General features: G+C 41.4%; 1 protein-coding gene across 1 annotated transcript in view; it reads right to left on the bottom strand.

Annotated features, from left to right (window-relative positions):
* Positions 1-24,781, bottom strand: part of thbs4a (thrombospondin 4a) — a 160,166-nt gene that overhangs the window by 120,600 nt on the left and 14,785 nt on the right. The window contains exons 2-4 of the mRNA XM_028805726.2: positions 13,637-13,828; positions 2,813-3,060; positions 2,572-2,674 (exon numbers count right to left, since the gene is read on the bottom strand). Coding sequence (XP_028661559.1) covers positions 2,572-2,674; positions 2,813-3,060; positions 13,637-13,828 — 543 coding nt within the window. The remainder of the gene's footprint in view (positions 1-2,571; positions 2,675-2,812; positions 3,061-13,636; positions 13,829-24,781) is intronic.

Genomic DNA, 24,781 nt, shown 5'->3' with positions numbered 1-24,781 from the left:
TATACATGCGAGCCCCTGTCCTGCAAAGACGAGTGTGCATGTAGAAAAGAACTGAAAATCTCATACTGACCTTTAAGTATTTTGACACTCTTGTTATCCTTGTGCTGTGAAACATTCTGACCTGTCATTGTTTACACGTCTTAAACAACTATTATCATACACTGATAATTTCTATATTATCTATATCTATTATTATTTATTATATTACATATCTTAGTCATCAATATTGCTGCTACTTCTTTGTCCTATCTTTGTACAATGTCTTGTCTTGTTTGTGTTTTAATTTTTAAAATGTTTAAATTTTAATTCTATTTTTAATTTATTTATTGCATGTTGTTACACTGTGGACCCTGAGCTTCGCAATTTAATCTATCTGTATACTTGTATATGGTTGAGATGACAATAAAGTTCACTTTGACTTTGACTTTGAAAAATCAGAGCTTTACAAATAAGGACTGGACTTCTTCCCTGTCTTTAATCCATTTTCTAATCCTGTGTTACAAACAAGGGGGGCTTTCTCAACTTTGAATGAGCACCAGTCGATCATTGGTGCTCTTTGTTATATAATTTTCTTTGATTAAAAGTAGGGCCACACCAAATTAATTTTATTACAGGTCCACGTTCTAGTCCATACATAACACACGGTATTCGTCTGGCGGAGTGGTGGCTCTGACGCTAGGGAGCTGCACTGGCAATCGGAAGGTTGCCGGTTCGAATCCCGTAAATGCCAAAAGGGACTCTGCTCTGTTGGGCCCTTAAGCAAGGCCCTTAACCTGCAATAGCTAAGCGCTTTGAGTAGTGAGAAAAGCGCTATATAAATGCAAAAAATTATTATTAATTATTCACGTTGAAATCTAAGATGGTCTGACACAAACCTTTCAACATTATCAATTCTTATTGTGGTTGGAGGGGCATATTGCTCTTATAGGGATCACCTTAATGCACACTATTATTCTTTTAAATCACTGTCGGGCAACCAGCACTGGTGCGCCGCGGAATTTTCTAGGGGCGCCACGAAAACTTTTGTAAAATATTTAAAATTGCTAGTGTTTTGAACTTTTGGTTGATTAAAAAGATAATCTTTAAAAAAAAATTATCTTGGAAAAACAGATAACGGTTTCTCTGGATTGTGGGGGGTCAGAAACTATCTCTGAAGCTTTGTGTGTAATGCCAACTGTGGCCAAGGTGCTAATTGATTGTAGAGCACACACAGCCAGATTCACTCATGAAGGGCTAGTTTATTTTATTCAGCTTTAAAATTGCTTTACATTGCATGTTAGTAAGCTATAGGAGGACAATTTAGAGCAGGTATGCCCAACTCCAGTCCTGGAGGGCCATAGTGGCTTCGGGTTTTCACTCTAACCATTGTCACACACGTGCAACTAGGAAGCCATTGTATGGACCAAGCAAAGGTAATATCACGCCAGGCCAGGGGGTGGTGGGATGCACTATACCTTCCCCTGTTATCTCTACAGACCAGCCACGGGAAAACCTGTCTGATTTAGAATAGATGGCGCCGTTCCTGGCGCACCAGAAGAATATCACTTCCAGCACCTACTCTGACATCTGAAGAACATCATTTCCGGTTCCCTTACGTCACTTCCTCTCCAATCCCTTAAAACCGCCATCTTGACAAACCATCGACAGTTCTGTTTTGGACTCGGTATTGAGAACATCTCTATTGAAAGAATCTTTTGCAGCCAGGAATAATATATGGGTGGCTGCCCCAAACCTTTTTAAGTGTGTCGAGGCTATTCTTTTACACCATCTTCTTCATTCGTCTGGCTGCTTATTAACTTATTTTGGCATAGTTTTAATTTACTTGACTCAGACCCCTTACTTGTTTCTTTTTCATTAATTAGCAGCCAAACAATAATGAGACACAAAATGACCAGCTCTCCTGTGCCCATCACACAGTCTCTGAAAATAAAGAAAGGTGAAGGTCTCAGTAAGGCTGATCACATTTTGACAGCGTTCTTAGAAAAAGACAGAAAATCAACAGTTTTGTAGAAGACTACTGTGGCATAACAAGAGCAACATTAATTAATTTCATCAATAGCAAGAATTGGCTTCTCATTAAGAAACTGGTTGGATTTTGAAGCCCCGATTTAGCTGGTCATCTGTTGGCTCGCTTCATGTCTCACTTCTGTGTGGCTGCCATTGAATGAAGAAAAGAATCGATTCAGAGGACTGAATCCTTAAAAGCAGGGCTATTAAAATAAAGGGAAAAGACGTTAATTAGCAGGGAAAACTGGTCCCTGATTAGGAGACGAGTTAGAATGAAAACCTGCAGCAACTGCGGCCCACCAGGATCGGAGTTGGACACCCCTGATTTAGAGTAATCTATCAATCTGTCCTGTAATGTCTTTGGAATGTGGGAGGAAAAGTGGGATTCCAGAGGGAAAAAAAACACGCTAACCTCTAACGAACAGACAGAATGAAAATCTCAGTCTACTTCTAGCAAAGTCATTGTGCAGGGGTCTAACTATTGATAATACAGAATGAAAATTTTAAAAAAAAATGAATAAATGTTAATCTAAAATTTTTCATTGTCTTTCTTGAATAACTTACCAAAATTCAAAGCCGCATCATTCTGCTGCAACTGGCACTCCTGAATGGCAGCAGCATTTGCCAGGGAACCCCCTGTTACCAATTTAAGTTCCTCCAGGGTATCCTATATGAACAAGATATACACATTTAATGAAATAAAAAAAAATAAAATCAAGACTGGCTGTTTGAATCATGTACAGTAAATCTCTGATTAGGGTATTGGTGAGCTGCACATCTTCAAAATGTTTCATTCCACACCTACCTGCGGCCTTTTGTTGAGGGTCCTCAACTCAAGGGAGTTTGGCTCTTTTGGGAAGTTTGTAAATGCAGCAGGCAGATCTTTCACTGTTTCCACTGCGGTGCAGTCAACGTAGAGCTCAGCTGTGCCAGACGCTTGTTGTAACCCACTGAGCCGTAAAAGAACTGCATGGCGCTTCCCATCAGCAAGCTGAATGTTGTTAAAGGTGACGACGTTTAACTTGCCATCACTCTTCACATATCGAAGATTTGCTGTTGGGTATCAAAGCACATGCAGTCACACATCAGACAAATTAAATCTGTCCTGAATATCAGCAAAAAGGAAAAGAGGTTAGCTCAGTTGGAGGCATAGCATTTAGTACTGATGCCTGGCAGAATCTTGGACCTGGGTCTGAGTCTTAACCCTGCCTGTGTGGCAATTACACCTTCCTCCCATGGCTCTGTTGATTTTCTTTGGTAATTCAGTTTTCTTCCACTTCCCAAAGTTATGTATGTTGGCATGAATGTCAGTCCCCTTCGAAGATGGGAAACCAAGTGTGTGATGCTGCCAAAATACACTCCAGCTTCCTCAAAAGGAAAAAGTAAGTTCAGAAAATGAACGTATTCAATGATGTGCAAATATCAGTCCATTTTCCTGAAACAACTTGGTCCAGACTAATAATTGTTAAACCCATTCCAGCAGAAAATGACACAAGACATGGACCAGCCACGGTCCATCACAGATCACTTTTATACCCTCACTCATGCTAAGCCAATTTAATATCACCAATCACCCTAACAGCATGTCATAGAACATCCATATGAACACAGGGAGGACAGCCAGACTGTTAAACTACTATGCTTCCCCTGAACAACCAGCCTACTGAATTTAAAACAGAAACTAAACTTCTGAATAAAAATGCAATTATTTGAAAATGATGTCCTTGAATTACTTCAGTATGATGGATAACACTGGTATTGTTATTAAACAAGTGACTGAATGAACAAACAATGAAATGGATAACACATAAGCTTGAAATTAGTTTTGGACCAATTTGTCCACCTCATTCCAGTCTCCCCTTATGGTATAGCGGGTCCGCGGTTTAAAAAATATGGCCAGTTTTAAATCCAGATAGCTACGTTTGTCTCCGTGGGCGCGAGTGCACAACCGCGGGGAGTTAAGGAGGTAATTGTGGTGAGTTGTACCTTCACGTGTGGGTGTGATCGTTCTCAATTGCTTAATCGGCTTCCTGCGGTGTGTGATTAAGGCTCTGAGCCCACGGAGCTGTGTACTGTAAGTACGGGCCGGCACAGGGGAAGGAAAAAAGAGGAAAAAAAAAAAGATGGAAAGAGAAGGAGGTTAAAGGACATGAAAGGCAGTCTTGGGAGGACAATCTGACCACCTGGAAGGAGAAGGCAGTACGAGCTGAAGCCCCATGAAGGAGCATAGGCTGTGGTGCTCTAGGGGCTAGTTTGTCCCACTGAATATTTGGGTGGAGTGGGTCAAGCAAGGCAGGTGCCCTCCCTAGGCATCCGAGGTGCGACCTAGTGAGCGCAAAGGAAGACGGAAAGAGAGCCGACCCCGAACGGTCTGGCAGCCAAGATGGGGGTCGGCAGAAAAAAGTTCGTGGCTGCTGAGTCTCCACCGGCTACGCGAGTAATGGGTGAGCCGGGGAGATGTAGAAGGAGGTGGGCTGAGATCATGAGGAGTTAGACTGCATTTTAACGGATTTATTTATTATGGATTTTTATCCCCACTTTTCACCTGGTTTTATGGATTTATTCATGTACTGTTTTTTTAGAACATTGCATAGTGGACTCCTTTTTTGGTTTTGTTTTTGACTGTTTTTAATAAATGCACCTGAGCACTTCCCACCATCCCCTGGCTTCATCTGAGATTTGTCCTTGTTTGTCAGCTCATCTTGGTCATAATTATCGACGGTGTTGGGTTCTACACACTCCCATATGTGAAGAGGGAGTCTGGAGGTGACTGGCACCGTCACACCCCTTAGCTCTGCATCCTCTAGCCATCCTTAAAGGAAAATCCACAGAAAGATCATATTTTTGTATGTTTCCCTATGTATTGTGTACCGACATCCTAGAAAAAAATAATCTCATATTTTTATGCACAACAAAAATAACAATTCTTGAAACAAATGGCGTCCAAGGTGACTAATACTAGGCAACTGCAAACCACAAATGTCCATGTTGCAGACACCACATGTCAAGTCATCCAGTCATATGCTCATAAAGTCCCTGTCGTGATGTATGATTTTTGTTTATTTATTATTTATTAGAGATGTCCTTTATATCCCTTAAAGAGTTGTTCACCTTGTAGAATTCATTTCTGAGATTGTTTAATTTTTAAATCTCTACAATCGAAAGTTCATATTTTATTTCCATTATATGACAATGCCATTTTGCTTTGGCATGGGCGCCGTCATTTTCTCATTTCAATGCCTCCTGTTGCTATGGTGATTCTCCAATGGCCCTCTGGGAGAGCGTGACTTCTAATGTCATAATTGGTAACGGTGCTTAAATCAGCACTGTCACGCATGCACATTGGAAGACCTCCTCACAGGCTCTGTCGATGAATGTAATAACCCGCTAAGATGAGAGAGGGAGCTATGGCTAACACGGTCATCTCCTTCTTACCCCACAGTGTCAAGAAGCCACCCAGTGAGGGCAACTGACCCCACCTCTTTGGGTTCGGCTGCCTTTAGAAACCCAACCCTCCAGAAGGAGGCATCATTCCTTCCTCTGCTACCACAGTAACCTTGGATAATCAGCCTGATAAGCCTTGTCTCTTTAAGATGGTTACCCCACATAATGGGAAGAACACACGCCCAAGAATGCTACCTTTTCATTTGCTTTTTTTGTGTCCTTGGACAATAAACAGGATGACCCTGTTGACGCCCCAAATTTTCTTCCTTCATGGAGCTGTCATTCCTGCACACAGCCACACGACAAATGACCCCACTGTATCTGAGATTGGATAAACTAAACCCTTCATGCTATTACTTTTGTTTCTGCACTTAATGGCTTTTTAATCATCTGCTTTGTGTTTTTTGAACTTTGATTTTTGGTTAGTAACTAGGACCTCAGTGGAAATTAAGGTTGAAGTGCTTTCAAAACTGAAGCCAGTGTGCACTTCTTTACGCAGAATTGTGTTACTCTGGAACAAAGTGGAATTGAAGAAGAAACCTTGACAACCTATAAGAACAGTCTGGATGAGATATTGGGACAGCTTAACTATTAACTAAACAAACAGCCTTGATGGACGGAATTGTCTCCTCTTGTTTGTCAAATTTCTTATGTTCTGATGTTCATATGACAGAGAAAAGATCAGCAAACCTGGCGCATTATTTTAACCATGTCTCTATCTCCTGGTTCTTTTCATCAATTTTCTTCATAGAACAGTCCCAAACACAAGTTTTTTTACTAAAATATTGTTAAATAAACCACCTCCAGAAAAGATTCTGATGAATGAAAATGAAAACATGAGATTATACATTTTTCTTGTTCAGTACTACAAAATACATGGGGTAAGTAACATTAAATAAGAAAAATATTTTTGGGTCGAGTATTTCTTTAAGAAGGCCAGCAATGCTACACGTCTTTACAATTTATGAATTACTTTGCACTGTGTGTTGTTGGGGTTGGAAAATGGATGGATGGATGGATGTGTGTTGTTGATTATTATGAATCTGCCTATCCATTCATCCAGTCATCCATTTACTGAACTCTTCTAAGTCAATTTCACAGTTGAAAAGAATCTGAGGCTAAATTTATTCACGTATTCGTTCATACAGTTTCAGATTCATTCATTATTTATGCTTTGAAGTCCAGTGTTTCCCAAACAAAGTCCTGAGGACCCCCTGGGCTGCAGGTTTTTGTTCCAACCAGCTTCTGTTTTTAATTGAACTCCTGGGCTAATTAAGTGAACTGATATAGTATTTTCATCTTGATTTTCATTCTACTTTTCAAGGTGTTCTAATTGTTTAATTAATCCATTATTTACTAATTAGTGGGTCTGACTCTAAAGTACTTGCAGCCTTTGATTATTCAGTGTTGTTTGCCTGGGTGTCTGATCTACTCGTTTTAAATTATCATTATTAAGATACTGCACAACAAAGGGGGAAAAGTATAATGAAATCCACAAAAGAGAGTGTGGTGCCCGGCGGGTGTCCATGCCCGGCCGGGACGCCTAGGAGGAGTGGAGGAGGGCTTGTGCCTTCTCCAGGACACGAGGGGGGCGTCCTCCCTGGTGGCTTTGGGGACCACGGGTACGGAGCTTAGAAGCTCAACCCTGTAGGGGCCCGTGGTCACCGCCAGGGGGCGCCCCGATGCCTTGGGAACATTGTCCCTCAGTACTTCCGCCACACCAGGAAGTGCTGGGGGGAAGAGACTTGAGGGCACCCGGTGGACTTCCGGCTTCTCCTTGGGAGCTTCCGCCACACAGGGGTGTGGCTACGGAGGTCCTGAGGATGCACCTGGAGCCCATCCGGGGCACATAAAAGGGGCCGCCTCCCTCCAGTCAGGAGCAAGAGTCGGGAGGAAGAAGACGAAGCATGGTGGAGAGGAGTGGAGGCGGACCAGAGACTTGAAAGGCATTGTGTTGTGGCCAGGACTTTTGAAGGGGTGATTGGTGCTTTGTGCACTGGGTTGGGCACTTATTGAATTAATAATGAATAATAAACGTGTGGTGGACTTGAATATGGTGTCCGTCTGTCTGTGTCCGGGCAGCTTATCACAAGAGTTAAGCATTTAAATCTATAGCAAAAGCAGAAATATTTCTAAATGTCTTATAATAAATGTAACAATCATGCTGCTGTGCTTTTCTGAATGTCGAATAAAAGAAAAAAAATACCAGCTAATTAAATGAGCTCAGTGCTATCAGGTGTTGTCACTGATTAGGAATCTGGTTGGAACAAAAACCTGCAGCCACAGGGGGTTCCCAGGACCGTGTTTAGGAAACACTGCTTTAAACCATATAATACAAATGTAGGGTTGTAGGAAGCTGCCACACAACTTTGTCCATCAAGCTACTTAATTCAGCTTCTGGTTCATGGGAAGCATTGGCCTATCCAATACATGAATCTACTGCATATATCCATTCTGGGTCATGGACAGCTGGAACCCCTTTTAGTTAACTCAGCCCTTCATCCATTTGTAAACCTATTTGAACTATTTATAGGGTCAAGAAGAGCTGGAGCCCCTCATCATTCATCCTTTCAACCATCCATTCATTTTTGAGTCTGATTAATCTAGTTCTGGGCTGAAGGGAGCTGGAGCCCATCTTCATCCATCCATCCATCCATCCAGCCATCCAATCTTGATACTGCTTAAGCCAGTTTTAAGGAAATGGGTGCATACTGTACACAAACACATCTGGGATTTCCTCAGGATATTTTAGGAAGTAAAAGCATTGGTGAGCCTCCTTGATAACAGCTGAGATATGTTCTGCCCTCTTCAAAGCTTTAACCTCCTGAGCATTATATTTAGCCCAGAAAAAACAAGACAAAAGGGGTGGCACGGTGGCGCAGTGGTAGCGCTGCTGCCTTGCAGTTAGGAGTCCTGGGTTCGCTTCCCGAGTCCTCCCTGCATGGAGTTTGCATGTTCTCCCCATGTCTGTGTGGGTTTCCTCCGGGTGCTCCGGTTTCCTCCCACAGTCCAAAGACATGCAGGTTAGGTGCATTGGCGATCCTAAATTGTCCCTAGTGTGTGCTTGGTGTGTGGGTGGGTGTGTGTGTGTGTGTGCCCTGCGGTGGGCTGGCGCCCTGCCTGGGGTTTGTTCCTGCCTTGCACCCTGTGTTGGCTGGGATTGGTTCCAGCAGAACCCCGTGACCCTGTGTTCAGATATAGTGGGTTGGAAACTGACTGACTGACTGAAAACAAGACAAAAGCAAATGTTTTTCAACAAGAAAAACTGTTATTACATGTAACAGAAACTTGTGAATACCAAAAGGTCAACATAGATACAGTAGAAACAGTATGTCTAGTGTCCACTGCTGTACCGATGAGGATTTGCTGCATGTCCTTTGTGTGTTATGTTTGTGAGAGTCACCACCCCGCAGCCTGATGCCACAATTGGCACAGTAGAAGTGTGTTTCTCTGCGCTGTCACGTGCATGCACAGGGGAGACAGCTTAAGGGCTCTAGTAAATGTAATTACTTGCCAAGCCAAGGGTTGGCACTGCTTTCCGATCCATTCTCTCTTTCTCTCTCTGCAGATTGGGTGATTGATGGTCCTACCTCCTGGACCATCCCCTTCTTACCAAGTTCCTTCATAAACCGGCAAACCAGTTACCTACATCGGTTCTGTTTGGACTTGTGTCTGTAAAGACATCTTCACAACTAACTGTAAATGTTTATTTACACTAAAAACTGTCAAATCATACGGGGTTACCAAGGTGGTACTCCAACTCTTTAGTGTGTTCTTTGTGTCATTTTACAGGGCAGTTTTCTTATATTTTTATGTTGCTTGCACATGAGAGGGTAGAACGATAGTGCCTGACCTGCAAAATCAGCATGCCCCTTGCTTTATTACAGGGTACCATAACGTAAGACCTAGTGACTTCCACATTTCCCCTGACACAAGCATTGACAGTTGCCACATTGTGAACCATGCTGATGGATCTTTTAGTCACACAGCTATCATGACCATTTAGTTGTACACTACTACATTATACATCAGTTTTTGCTTTCCGTGTCAACATCAGGGGCCTCATGTATAAACGTTGTGTACGTACAAAAATGTTGCGTAAGAACGTTTCCACACTCAAATCGCGATGTATAAAACCTAAACTTGGTGTAAAGCCACGCACATTTTCACAGTAGCTCCAACCCTGATGTATGCAAGTTCTCCGCTCGGTTGTGCAAAATGGCAGCACCCAGCGTCAAAGCAGTGCTACAGTTCCAGTGTGGTTACATCCATCCATCCATTTTCCAACCCGCTGAATCCGAACACAGGGTCACGGGGGTCTGCTGGAGCCAATCCCAGCCAACACAGGGCACAAGGCAGGAACCAATCCCGGGCAGGGTGCCAACCCACAGGACACACACAAACACACCCACACACTAGGGCCAATTTAGAATCGCCAATCCACCTAACCTGCATGTCTTTGGACTGTGGGAGGAAACCGGAGCACCCGGAGGAAACCCACGCAGACACGGGGAGAACATGCAAACTCCACGCAGGGAGGACCCGGGAAGCGAACCCAGGTCCCCAGATCTCCGAACTGCAAGGCAGCAGCGCTACCCACTGCGCCACCGTGCCGCCCAGTGTGGTTACCTTTTCTTTTTTAGATCCACATCCCTGACACGGCTTTATAAATACACTGAAATTAACCGCATATTGTTTATTAGTTTAATGCATCTGATTGTAATTAACCTGTAACAATATAACGGTCCACAGAATGGTCAAACTGTTCTAAATACCATAGCTGCTTTAGCATTGTTACTCTCACTGCACCTTCTTCTTCTTCTTTCTGCTGTTAGGTGTTGCCACATTGGATCATCTTTTTCCATATTACTCTCACTACACCACTCAGAGTATTTTTATCACTGTATATGAGTGTGGAATCACAGCTGTACAGCAGCTGATCGGAAAGAGAATTATCGGTATACAGCATGAAGCACACGCTGCCTCAACCATGCTGCCTATTGAACTGCTCTCATACGACAAACGCTTTAAAGCCTTTCCTGTGCAGACCTTGCGGTTCAGAAACAGTTTCATCCCAAGAACTCTAAACGCACTCAATCAGTCCATCAAGTGCTCCTTGTAGAACTGTTTGTACTTATAAGTACAATTACCTCACTGTAAACTTGCGATACAGTTATAATACTGCACAACCTGAGCCACTTTATAAAGCACATATTTACATATGATGATGATATCATTTTTCAGATGAAATGCAGAAAAATATGTTTATTATATTATACAGATAAAAATTTAACTTCATTTAAATAATCTGTATTGTTAATAATTAAACATGTGAGGACACAGTGCCACTGGCGCTCCGTTCACGGATTGTTCCTGCCTCGTGCTGTATTCTTGCTGGTGCTGGAAGGATAGATGGATAGAATATTTAAACATGTACTACGAAGATATTTCAATGTTCCTTAAAAGTTTTGAAGAATCTGCATTTTAAGCTTACAGATGGCTTGACATCTATTACAGAGCTGATTGTGCGGCGATTGGGTATTTGGAGAAAGAAAAGTAAGGAAAGGAATTGGGGGTTAGTACATTTGAAAGAGACAGTACTGCTGCAATAAAGTTTTTCATTGAAGGTCGCGCATGGCACAGCAAGCATCGTGCGTGAGACATGAACAATCACTGTGCCACCGTGTTCCCATGTTTAATAACATGCTTTAGCTCCTATCATCATGAAAATGATATCAAGTATACATCTCAGTATTTTAATTATTCAGAGAGCTGTAATATCACGAATGTAATGGATTCTGTGTACTGTCGGAGGAAGAGAAAGCCGGATTAAGAAGCAGGTAGTGATTCACACACATAGAGCACATAGAAGATCAAATAAAAAACAAAGCATTTAACGTGCTACTTTAGTTACGAAGGGATTGAGAAACTAGTAAATTAAACGATTTTAAGATGAAGTTTATGATGTTTTACTTTAATGACAAAATAAACTACGTGATTAAAGTGGAGATTTAGAGATTAAAGTTGACATTTCATGTTTTTTCCCACTGTGTGCCTTTTTTTTTTCTCTGTACCCTAATAAGCTTTCATATGACACTCAGACGGTGGGCTACGACTCGCCTTTTCACAGCGACTTTGATATGTGACAACTTCTTTTTTATTTTGGGCACTGTGAGACTTTGTGAACGTTTCTCCGACATGCTATGTCACTCGATCAACTTCCTTTTGTTGTTTATACCACTGTTTAAATCAACAAATAGTATATTTTTCTTTGCCTCCACTTGGTATTAACTGAAATTCTTCTATTTTCCCCCTTTTTTTTGCCATTGTCTTTTCACAGAAGGCTGAGCTTAAGGGCTATTTATATTGATTTGCATATTCAAAGAGGCGTAATTCTGGGAGGAGTTGGGGCGGGACAGCAGGCGTGTGCACATGCGTTACTTTTCACGCTGATCGGGATTTATGTAGTGGAAAAACGTGGAAATTGGCGTTCGCACAGATTTATGCATCTGGATTTTTTGGTGCGTAAGCACATTTCTGCTTTTGTGCTTACGTCATGTTATAGTGCGAATTCTACGCACGGCGTTATGCATGAGGCCCCTGATGATCAATTCACATCTTTTTTTGATCCCTTCTCAAAGTGGTGGGGTGTACAGCTTTGCATTTGGGCATAGAGCACAGAAATTTTTCTTGGTGTTTCGCCTGCAGCAGTAACCAGCAATCCAGGGTTATTCAGGACCCTCTGACCTTTTTATGGCACATACGTTTCTAACCATTGTCACACACGTGCGCATGGGAGGCAGCTAAAGGGCGAATGAGAGTAATTCCACGCCAGACCAGGGGGTGGTCTCTCACTTCTCTGCAGACCAGTTACGGAATATCCTGCCTGGCCCCAATGACGCCACTTCTGGTTCCGTCCCCACTGATGACATCACTTCCTCAGCTCTCCTATAATACCTGCCATCTTTGTGCTATCGAGTCATTTCTGTTGTGGACTCCAGCCTGTACACATCCGTCTATTTTTCAGCAAGGAACAATATATGGATGGCTGCCCCAAACCTTTTTGTGGCTCTTTTTTTTCTTGTTTATGACACCATATATACTGTACAGAGACCATGAGGCACCATCTATGGCAGACATGAAGGGTAGTCATATCTTTTAAAATATGAAGGACTAATGAGAAGGGCATTAGATTAAATGGCAGGTTTAAAAAGGGACAGCTGTAAAATGGCTACTCAACAAAACATAAACCCACTTAATCCAACTTAGTGTCTCAAAGTGTTGGAAACTATTTTGGCTAAGTGGGGAGCAGGCAGGAACCAACAATGGATGGAGTGCCAGTTCATGACAGGGACCTGTCACACTCACGCTTACACTGGGAAGTTTCAATCAACCTAACCTGCATATCGTTGGGATGTAGAAGGAAAACTGGAATACCCAGAAAAGCTCTCCAGGACAGAAGGACAACATGCAAACTGGAGGCGCCAGTCAAATTAAGGATGTTGTGTCCATTGTAACAGAGTGCCAAATCTCTTCTTCTTCTTCTTCTTCTTTTGGCTGCTCCTGTTAGGGGTTGCCACAGCGGATCATCTGTTTCCATATCTTTCTGTCCTCTGTATCTCGCTCTGTCACACCCATCACCTGCATGTCCTCTCTCACCACATCCATAAACCTTCTCTTAGGTCTTCCTCTTTTCCTCTTCCCTGGCAGCTCTTTCTTTAACATCCTTCTCCCGATATACTCAGCATCTCTCCTCCTTACGTGTTCAAACCAACGTAATCTCACCTCTCTGACTTTGTCTCCCAACCGTCCAACCTGAGCTGACCCTCTAATGTCTTCATTTCTAATCCTATCCATCCTCGTCACACCCAATGCAAATCTTAGCATCTTTAACTCTGCCACCTCCAGCTCTGTCTCCTGCTTTCTGGTCAGTGCCACCGTCTCCAACTCATATAACAAAGCTATCTAGGCAAAGTTCATTAAAACAGGAAGTATTTAAGAGCAATGAACTCATAACACCTCGATGTTATAAGCTGATTGTCTCATTGGACTTTATTAAGCTTTACATGTCAGAATGAAATCTACAGGCTCCACAAGCATCAAAGACAGAATCCCACTCTAAAGATTATTTTAATATCTTGCTACTACAGTCTAACAAAAAGCTGAAAGGATATTTTCTGCTTACCTCGATTTAATTTCCCCAACACTGACAGTTCAAAATACTTTGTGTTGTCCTTTGAGGAATAGAGGCCGAAGATTGTGGTGCTCGCCTTGGGCTGTAGCTTGAATGTCGAAAGAATGTAAACCTCACTGACTGTGGTCAGCTCTTCCTGAAGCTGCACTTTTGCAGAGGCTGACGATGAAAGTAGATCAAAAACTGCAAAATAAAAATTAAATAAAAAAATAAATATCATTTCTTTGGTCTTTTTTACATTCAGAGAGAGACAGTTCTTATTGCACCAGTTTACCATACAGTCCACTTGATTTAGATACTGGCTTTCATCCTCCCCAGATATGCATCCTATGAGCATACCTGATAATGGAGCAGTGGTCATTGTTCTCTCTCAGGTCACTTACTGTATGTACAGAGTAAATAGTAATGGTGATAAGACACCTCTGCTGGCTTCCTGTGTTTGAATAAATGACTTTAGAAAAAGTGTCTTGTACTGTGACTGTCTGGCAATGATTTAAAAGAAAGCCCTGAATCCATATAAATGAGTTAACATTCATGCTGTTCATTTCCCCAAACAGTATGGGGGGCTGCATGATACTTAACACTGAAGAAAAATCCAAAATAACTGCTCCGCTACATCAACCAGCGTAATAGAGGAAGGTGAAGATTTCATGTAATTTAACAAGCAGAGCATCTTCAACACTTGGTTGTTATCTTGAAAATAGTTTGTTTCTGTCATTAAAATGTTTGATATATTCCACCCTGTATCTTGATTATTATTGATTTCTACCCATAAATCACATTTTATCACAATAACTGAACACCAGTTTCATTGATAAATGTGATCTAGAAGAGGTAAATAGTAAATGTATTTGCTGACTACATTGTTTGTTAGTGACTTGAAGTCCATCCATCCATTTTCCAACCTGCTGAATCCAAAAACAGGGTCACGGGGGTCTGCTGGAGCCAATCTCAGCCAACACAGGGCACAAGGCAGGGAACCAGTCCCGGGCAGGGTGCCAACCCACCGCAGGACACACACAAACACACCCACACACCAAGCACACACTAGGGCCAATTTAGAATCACCAATCCACCAAACCTGCATGTCTTTGGACTGTGGGAGGAAACCGGAGCGCCCGGAGGAAACCCACGCAGACACGGGGAGAACATGCAAACTCCACGCAGGGAGGACCTGGGAAGCGAACCCGGGGCTCCTTACTGCGAAGCAGCAGCGCTACCACTGCGCCACCGTGTAGTTTAACATCTTTTATGTAGTTTAACATAAAATGTTAAACGGCGGCACGGTGGCGCAGTGGTAGCGCTGCTGCTTCGCAGGTCTTCCCTGCGTGGAGTTTGCATGTTCTCCCCGTGTCTGCGTGGGTTTCCTCCCACAGTCCAAAGACATACAGGTTAGGTGCATTTGCAGTCCTAAAACTGTCCCGTGTGTGCGTGTGTGTGCCCTGCGGTGGGCTGGCGCCCTGCCAGGGGTTTGTTCCTGCCTTGTGCCATGTTTTGGCTGAGATTGGCTCCAGCAGACCCCCGTGACCTTGTAGTTAGGATATAGCGGGTTGGAGAATGACTGACTGACTGACTGTTGTAGCCTCCTTAGCGTTACATTTTTTCTCAAAAAAACATGTAAAAAGAATTGCATTTTTTTGCTTGAAAAATTTCATTTTTATTAAATCTCATCTTTCTGCTGTAAAACGTGCAAAACACTAAAAGTACAAAGCCAGAAGTGTAGAAAGAATAATACAAATAATATTAATAATAATATGAACAGCACACTGCACATGTGCGAGTGACGCGAGCGTCATTTTCGGATTCCCAGAGTCACTTTCAGTTTCACTGACCGCTTCAATTTCACTGCCTGAAGTCAGATTCACTTTGTCATCACTAAGAGGTGTTTCTTAGGGCTCATTTATACTCCACGCTCAGAACACATACACGCACGCATCATGGCTGCCACGCGTTCCCAGCATTCATCTGACATGTCCTCTGAGCAGGTCCTCAGAAATCAATGCGATGCGTGCATGAGTTGCAGTCCCAGCAAAAAGTCAGGAGGCGCAGTGTGATAAAAGTCAGAACGTGACGTCAGAGTCTCTGTTTACTATCTACATGTGACAGAAAGCCGCTGTGCGGATCCTACGGGATCGATGTGAACACTTCGATGTTTGAGGAATGGTTCAATGTGGTGAAGCAAAATGCTGACATACAAATGCATTCGTGGTGCTTTTATATTCAAGAGTCACATATTCCTGATCGTAATGACACGATACGTTTTAAAAGTCTCACATACCATCTTTTGTGCTTTCTTTTTTTCTGGAGCTTCCTCCTGACCTGACAGCAGCAATCGCCACACTGAACACATTACATTTATGATATTCCAGCTTTCTGCACATTTAGAATCCTTAGATTTATACTTGATATCACTTTCGTGATGAAATGCATTAAAGTATGTATGTTACATTTTACAGATAGATCGTTAATTTCGTTTAATGACTACTGTTAATAATTAGACATATGGGGGTGACACAGTGGCAGAGCAGTAGCACTGCTGTCTCACAGGGAGTCATGTCGCTGGTATTCCCTGCCTGGAGTTTACATGTTTTCCTTCTGGGTTTCCTTCCAAATATATGCAGATTTCAGTCAGTCAGTCAGTCATTTTCCAACATGCTATAATAATTCTTTGCATTTATATAGCGCTTTTCTCACTACTCAAAGCGCTCAGCAATTGCAGGTTAAGGGCCTTGCTCAAGGGCCCAACAGAGCAGAGTTCCTTTTGGCATTTACGGGATTCGAACCGGCAACCTTCCGATTGCCAGTGCAGATCCCCAGCCTCAGAGCCACCACTCCGCCTGTGTCCTATATCCTAACACAGGGTCACAGGGCTTTTCTGGAACCAATCCCAACACAGGGCGCAAGGCAGGAACAAATCCCGGGCAGGGCGCCAGCCCACCATAGGGCACACACACACCAAGCACACACTAGGGACAATTTAGGATCGCCAATGCACCTATCCTGCCTGTCTTTGGACTGTGGGATGAAACCCACGCAGACACGGGGAGAACATGCAAACTCCACGCAGGGAGGACCCAGGGAGCGAACCCAGGTCTCCTTATCTGCCATTTGCAGATTTGGTGACACTAAAATGACGCTAATGTATGTGAGTGCTTGTCTTCATCTTGCAATGTTAGCTGGAATGGACAAATCCCTGGATTGATGGATTTAATCATTAAACATCCTTTTCAGTGATATTGCGGTAAGGTGTCATTGGAATTTAATGGCTGTTCCAGGCAATTCACAACACAGCGAAGCCGAACCTGTTCTCACCGTGATAATATCTCGCATTGCCACCTGGTGGATTCTTCCAGATTTATGTAAAGTACATGTGCAAGTATAAACAGTACAACGATTACGTAGCAGGAGCGTCCGCTGGAGCATGCGTCGCGTCGCGTAAAGTATAAACCTGGCCTTATGATATGCCATCGTGAGGCTAGGAGGAGTCGTGTCTACACTGTTGCTCAGGTAACATTCAGGCCTGACGCTTACTCAAGACATGTCCATACCGGTGCCTGAGTAACGCTCAGCACTAACGCTGTTGGCACTTTTACAGCCCACGTAAGCCTTGGGTCTTACACCCGACGTGTCTATACCATTGCTGGACTAACGCTTTTAGCACTGTTTTTACAGCCTGAGTGACACTCAGGTCTAAAGCTAAGGTGGTGAAAACCCAATAATGTTGTGCGTCTTCCAGACCTATGAACCCCAGCTGAGTAACAAAAATACAAACACCACACAAGGGTTAACATAATATGCATGGAATCATTGGGATGTGGAAGAAAATCCACACAGAAATGAGAAGAATGTGCAAACCCCTCACACGATCACAACAACTGCCTGTTATGGTTTAGCCAGGGTTTTGTCCCTGACTCAAGTGAAGTTTTCTTTAGAGGAATACTTCACCCAAAAATATTTTTTTGTCATTTTTTTTGTAATTTGTGGTTGTGGCCAAGAAATTTAATCTCATGTTTTTGTGGAAAAAGAACATAAAGTTTCAGACAGATTGGGACCCTGTTAAACAGCAATTAATATCAAAATGTCCATTAAAAATGTCACAATCCACAAATCAAATCAGCCAGTCATATGTTCAATGCAGATACATTTGTACTAAAATTTTCTTAAATAAATAACTCTAGAAAATGTAGTCTACTACAACAACAACAACAACATTTATTTCTATAGCACATTTTCATACAAAAAAGTAGCTCAAAGTGCTTTACATAATGAAGAAAAGAAAAGAAAAATAAAAGGCAAAATAAGAAATTAAAATAAGACAACATTAGTTAACATAGAAAAAGAGTAAGGTCCGATGGCCAGGGGGGACAGAAAAAGCAAAAAAAAAAAACTCCAGGCGGCTGGAGAAAAAAATGAAATCTGCGGTGTTTCCAGGCCACGAGACCACCCAGTCCCATCTGGGCATTCTACCTAACAAAAAATGAAATAGTCCTCTTTGTATTTAGGGTTCTCATGGAAGGACTTGATGATGATGGTCATGCAGACTTCTGGCTTTTAATCCATCAATGTTGGAACGTCACGGTGCTTTGAGCAGATGGTGGTGGCGCAAGCCACCACCAAAAGGACGCCGGAAAAGGAAACAGAAGAGCCACCATGAATAGTTATTATAATGAATTGGATATACAGAGCATCAGGATTAAATTACAGTGAAGTTATGAGAAGGTCATATTAAAATAATGTGTTTTCAGCAGTTTTTTGAAGTGCACCACAGTACTAACCTGGCGAATTCCTATAGATAGACTCTACAAACTGAAAGCCCCCTCACAATGGGTTACGCTTTACAATTGAAGACAGGACTCTTGACCAATTAATGACATGGAGAGGCGGATTTATACTGCATTGTAGCAGCATTATACAGCATTGTAATTTTGATTCATACTTTGGTTTTTGTGATTTTTACAGTTCTTTCCTGGATTTTTACCTCTGCTATATTTCAAGATATTATAGGATTTGTGTTCTTGGTTGTGCAATTGACGGTGGTGCAGTGGTAGTGCTGCTGTCTCACGTTTCGTAGGCATCCTGGGACTTCCCTGTGTGGAGTTTGCCTTTCCTCCCTCTATCTGTGTGGGTTTCCTCTCACAGTCCAAAGACATGCCGGTTAAGTAAATTGGCGATTCAGAATTGGCCCTGGTTTGTGCTTGGTGTGTGGGTGGGTGTGTGTATGTGCCCTGTATTGGACTGGCATCCTGCCCAGTGATTGTTCCTCGCCTTGTACTCTATTATAGCCAGGATAGGGTCCAGCAGACCCTGGTTGTGCAAGTGAGGGTAAAACCCATATTTGCTTCCTTTCTCCTGCTTGGCATGATTTTCTTTAATATAAATTATTCATAAAGAAACTTTGTTCTGCTATTGTAGGCCCAAGATCTGACTGTGTTTCTCCTGCCTCACTTAATTTTGTTTTTGAGTATTTTTAAACTTTAAAACCTTGTGCCCTATATTGGGTCAGTGAAGCCCGGAGCATGTTTGTTGGGTGTTGAGTCCGGCTGCCTGCAGTGAGACCTACATTGAGGAGCCAGATGTGGATAAATGGCTGATCTGGCTCCTGGTTTTTTGAGGGCTGAACCCAGTTCTTTGCTTCTATGTGCTAGGAAATCATAACATGGGATAACTGGGGACTGTAAAAATGTCACTTAGTCCTCTGATTCATGATTTCTGCTGTGACATGTGAATAGCGGGATCATAATCTGGTGAAAACAACATTGTCTATGAATCGACCCTTCCTAATGTCAACAGCTCAAACTGATGCAGATATTTCACTGTGAAGGTCAGAACATGCCTCTTGGGTGTTGGGTTGGACTGCCTCTAGTGAGGCCTACTCTGAAGAGCCAAACTTGAGTGAAGGGCTTGTCTGGTTCGTGTTTTATTAGAGGCCTGCACCCATTTTTTCATTTTGTTGTGCCAAGAAATCGTAACGTAGGGTAATTCAGGACCGTAAAAATGTTACTTAGTGAAATGATATGGGTAATGTTTTCTGGGCACACTTTAGACTATTTTATACAGTAACAACTGAGCATCACTTGAGTGCCACAGCACCCCTGAGCTTTATTGCTGACCATGTGCACCCCTTTATGGCTACAGTAGACGCCTATCAAAAAGGATGTTTCCAGCAGGATAATACACCATGTCACAAAGCTTAGAAACATTACTGACTCATTCCATGAACATGACTTTGACTTCAGTTTACTCCATTGCCCTGTACAGTGCCCAGATCTCAGTCCAATAGAGCACTTCTGAGATGAGGGGAACAGAGAAAGTTCACAGCACAAATATGTCATTAAAAATCTACACGACCTGAATGGTGCTATTGAGTCAGCATGAACCAGAATTCCTAAGGAGTGTTTCCAACACCTTATTAAATCCATGTCATGAAGAATGAAGACATTCTAGAGAGAAAAACAGAGTTCTATCCAGGAGTGTAAACTTTAATATGATCTCCATGGTATCAAGAAATGCATTAATTCCTGCATATATTAAGTGTGAATATAAATAAATAAGCTCAATATAAAATGGTTCTTCCCAAGTCCACAATGGGCTTTCTTCCCACATTCCAAAGAAGTGCAGGTCAGGATGACCCCAAATTGGCCTTTTGTGACTAAGTGTGTCCTGCAGTGAACTGTTGTGCTATCTGGAGTCGGTTCCTGCATTGTGTCCAATGCTACTAGGATTAGCTACAGTCCCCAAACATGATATTATTATTATTATTATTATTATTATTTGGCTTTTATTTTCTTGATGGTTTGTTCGTTTGTCCTAAGAACTTCCTCAACGAGAGGCCTTTTTGCAGGATATGTGCAGATCCCAGCAGTGCAGTTTTTTGCACTTCAGATGCTCTTGGTTCACATGGGATAAGCTCAAAATATTTTCTGAATACTTTCTTGATGGACCTCAGTGAACCAGTTACTGCTGGTATGGTCTTGGTTTTTGTTTTCCACATATGTTATACTTCTGTCTGATGCAGATAGAGCTGTTTTTGGCTTATGTGACTGTGATGCTGTGGTAATCAAGTACAGCAAAGTCAACAAGCAATCATGTTGTCTCCAATAGTGTGATCAGTGCAGGGGGTAAAGTCTCACATGATGGCGGTACAATCCTGGAAGTAAGTAACTGGTTGTGGAACATAGCAATAACATCAGTTGGACACTTTTACATTAAGTTCCTTGCAAATCAACTAATGTATATACCTGGATAATCTGTCGTGTCTGTGCTTATATTTTTCAGCTGCTAGTGTAGTGCAGCCCACTAAAATATGGCTAATGGTCTCCTCAGATGCATTGCACATTCTACATTTGCTATCAGCTTGGCTGTTTAGAATTTTGAACTGGTTAGTACCTTTTATTTAGTACTTATGTGTCTTATGTGGAAATAGGCAAACTGTCTGTCTCTCCCTTAAGATTTGAGCTTTGTATCCATGCTAAACTGGTGTTTTTGTCTACAAATTATCAATCCAAGTCTTTAAAAAGCTATTCATATAGTGAAAGATCTATTCTTTCACACCTGACCCTCTCTTTGAAGCAGGGGTCTTAATTCTGAGTAAACAGCTCATGCTGGCGAATATTGCTTGCTTTCTTTGCTCAGGTTTTGATCAGGTATGCAACTGAAAAAGTTAAAGAAGCTAACATATACAGGAGGAGGAACAAAGCCAGGACAGATGAAAGGAGAAGGAGAAAGTAGGAGTGAGAAAGCTGCCATTAAAGAAGATAAAGGGAGAGATTAAAAAATTTGTCGGTCATTAAGATATGGAGAAAAACATGATCCGAAGCTAGAAGTGAGCTTAGCTTCTTCTGGTTTTCTTTGTCTCTGAAGCTCTGTTAAAGGTTAAACAGAGAGATCTGTGTGGCTATGATTAAGAGATGTGAAGTGTTCTGCGATAGGCTTTGTAAGATCTTTGATTTTAACAGCTCAAATGTGCTCCCTGAGAAGGCCTGTCAGCCATATTGTATGCAGACTGGAGTTGAAACAGTCCACATTCACCATGGTATCTCTTGACGTACAGTTTGTCAGAATCAGCCCTAGGATGTTGGAAACCATGCATCATTAGATGTTTTTGAATGCTCCATGTTTCAGCTATGCTGTTAATGGTGCTAATTTTGCTCTTGGAGTTGAGTTGGCTTCTGACAGTGGATGGATGGATGGATGGATGGATGGATGGATGGCTATACAAACCCCTGCACAGATTTCATTCTATAATATGTAAATTAAACAGAATATGAATATTATCAACACCTGTTTAGATGTGTTTGTATAAATTGTGAAAAGCACCTACTGCAATAGCCATGTCTGTCCTCATAACACAACTCAGCTCCCAGTGAACCAATTTTGTTGAAATGTGTCACACTTATACTTCATAGAAATATGCCTGAGCAGTTACATTTTCATTGAAATATCTTTTAAACAGTGTACTGTCCATATTTTTGAAATTTCAAACTCCCCCATTGAAAAGCATTTGCACATTTGGCAAAATTTCAGATTCATTTACTGTGTTAGTTTTACCTTGAGAACAGTTAAATCAGCCTGCATATTTTTAATATTTTTTTCTTTTATTACTACATCAGATGATCCTGCTGACAAAGAAGTGAAACACGTGCAGTTTTCTTATTTATTTTGCTAATGATGATATTTTTCATTTATTCAATACAATAGCAATCATATAACTTTCTTCAGAAAGCTAAGTTATTTGGCCATTTTTTAACTCAGAGGTGAAGTTAATGAGTGCCAGAACCCTGAAAATCAAGGAAAGACAATTTTCTTATTTTACTGAACACAATAGCAGTTTGCAACTTTGCTAACACAATTTAAAAGGTTTCTCTAATAACCAATAGTATTTAAACATAATTAATTAAGGATGAACTGAGAGAGTTTACTATTAGAACACTGGGGTAATGGCTATTAAAAATGAGGGCTTTCATATGTGAATAATAAATTACCAGTCAGTTATTTCAAGCAGTAATAACCAAATTCAACATTATTAATGTATTGCTTATGTAATGTCTTGCCTGTATTTTAAAATTATTTTAATGGTTCCATAATAAAAAAAGTATAAATTTCTATCAAAAACACAAATATTATTGGGTGAGTCCAAACTTTTGAATGCTAGTGTGTATGATTTAGTTTATGAATGTTCATTTCTCTGCATTCAACTGCAACGCTAACTGCGCCTGTTCATTGTTCGTTAAATTAGACATGTTTGAATGAAATGGCATTTGATATACTAAAATCTGAATGTCAAGCTCCTACCTGGTTCTAGGTGTGTTCGCATATAATGTGAAATGTAGGTACTGTTACCGTCGTGTCTGTCTGTCACTTGACTCCCAGTGGACCAATTATGTTGAAGTTTGGCATGCTCTATCTTCAAGGAAATTTCTCAGAGAAGCTCAATTCTCATTTAATATATCTCAAAGTGAATCGGCTGCACATATATTTGAAATTTCACAAACTCATTGAAAAGCATTGATGAATATTTGTAACTTCTTTACCTTAAAACAGAGAAATGGTCTGAGCAACTTTAAGTATGGATTAGTTTTTGGTTTAGGTTTACCTTGAGAGAGATTACTTCATCTTATATAGGTTTCAGTTTTACTTATCTGTCAGCTGCTCCTGATATCAAACAATGAAACGCCTGCAGTGACAGACTGCTGCAGCCTGTGTGAGTGTTGGCAATGGCTTGAGCAAGCCTCGGTCGCATCAGCTGCTTGAAATCATAGTGAGTAAATTACATGATCTTAATGACAGATTTTGTTGGTTCCCATTTTTGTTTAATCAGTTTCTATTTTGATATCTGTGTGTTTTAACAAATCTGCATTTATATGTGTACAAGTATTTTAGTAATCAGTATAATCTATATTTGTAGCTTTACTGAGAATTGTTCACAGTGCTCTGCGCCTCCACTCAGTGAAGAGCACTATACAAAAATCAATTGTGTGTGTATTGTATTGTATATTGCTTATTTATTCATCCTTTACTGTACCAGAATGCACTGTTATATGCTCACAGGCCTTCTTTTGTCTGCGTTCATCCCTGCAGCCTCATGGCATCTTGTGTGAATCAAAGTCTCAGCAGCTCACTTTTCCTGCTCCTTGAAATCAAAGCAGGTATGTGATATGATGTTCAGTTTATAATAGTAAAAAAATAAAACAAAACTAGTTTAACTAATGTAGCAATGTATGAGCGATGGCTCAGAGACACTTTATTCTACAATGACTAAATGCGTACTCAGCATTTCTGTTATGTTAGAAACAACCTCATGGCTGCATGACCTAAAGATTACAATGGTTTGATATTTTCTGGACCTTATAATTTATTGACAAAGTGTCACAATAATCTGTTATTTATCACATTTGGATCCAGCAAACTGCATGTTCTCCCCGTGTCTGCGTGGGTTTCCTCCGGGCGCTCCGGTTTCCTCCCACAGTCCAAAGACATGCTGGTTAGGTGGATTGGCGATTCTAAATTGGCCCTAGTGTGTGGGTGTGTTTCTGTGTGTCCTGCGGTGGGTTGGCACCCTGCCCGGGATTGGTTCCTGCCTTGTGCCCTGTGTTGGCTGGGATTGGCTCCAGCAGACCCCCGTGACCCTGTGTTCGGATTCAGCGGGTTGGAAAATGGATGGATGGATGGATGGATGGATGGATGGATGGATGGATCGATCCAGCAAACAATTTTAGCTTGAAACTTCAACAGAGTCTTTAAATTTTGAAAAATTTTATAATTTAAAAATTGTATGTTTAAGACATTTTAACTAAAATTAGCCACAGACTCTCCACATTCGAAAACTAAGAATAGCCTGGGAATCTGTTCATAACCTGAGTTGAAATCTGCTGTGTATAAAAGCATTGACATTGTAAAATGGCATTAAAAACATTTTATATGCAGTAATAGTACAAATAATTACATTCTACTATCACTTATTGTTTTGAACATGACTCGATGTTACAAAAATTTGGAATAACAAAACTGGGATAACAAACTGATGAAGTGACTAGAACATTAAAACTGCTCCAAATTTCAAATGAGCTAATGAACTCTCCAGACGTACTTGAATGTTAACATACATTCATTTTCTTACTTGTTATGCTTCATCTGCAA

Source organism: Erpetoichthys calabaricus, chromosome 7 (assembly GCF_900747795.2).
Source record: "Erpetoichthys calabaricus chromosome 7, fErpCal1.3, whole genome shotgun sequence".
Classification (NCBI taxonomy): Eukaryota; Metazoa; Chordata; class Cladistia; order Polypteriformes; family Polypteridae; genus Erpetoichthys; species Erpetoichthys calabaricus.
Note: the sequence above shows the minus strand (reverse complement) of the source record. Positions and strands in the feature narration are given on the sequence as shown.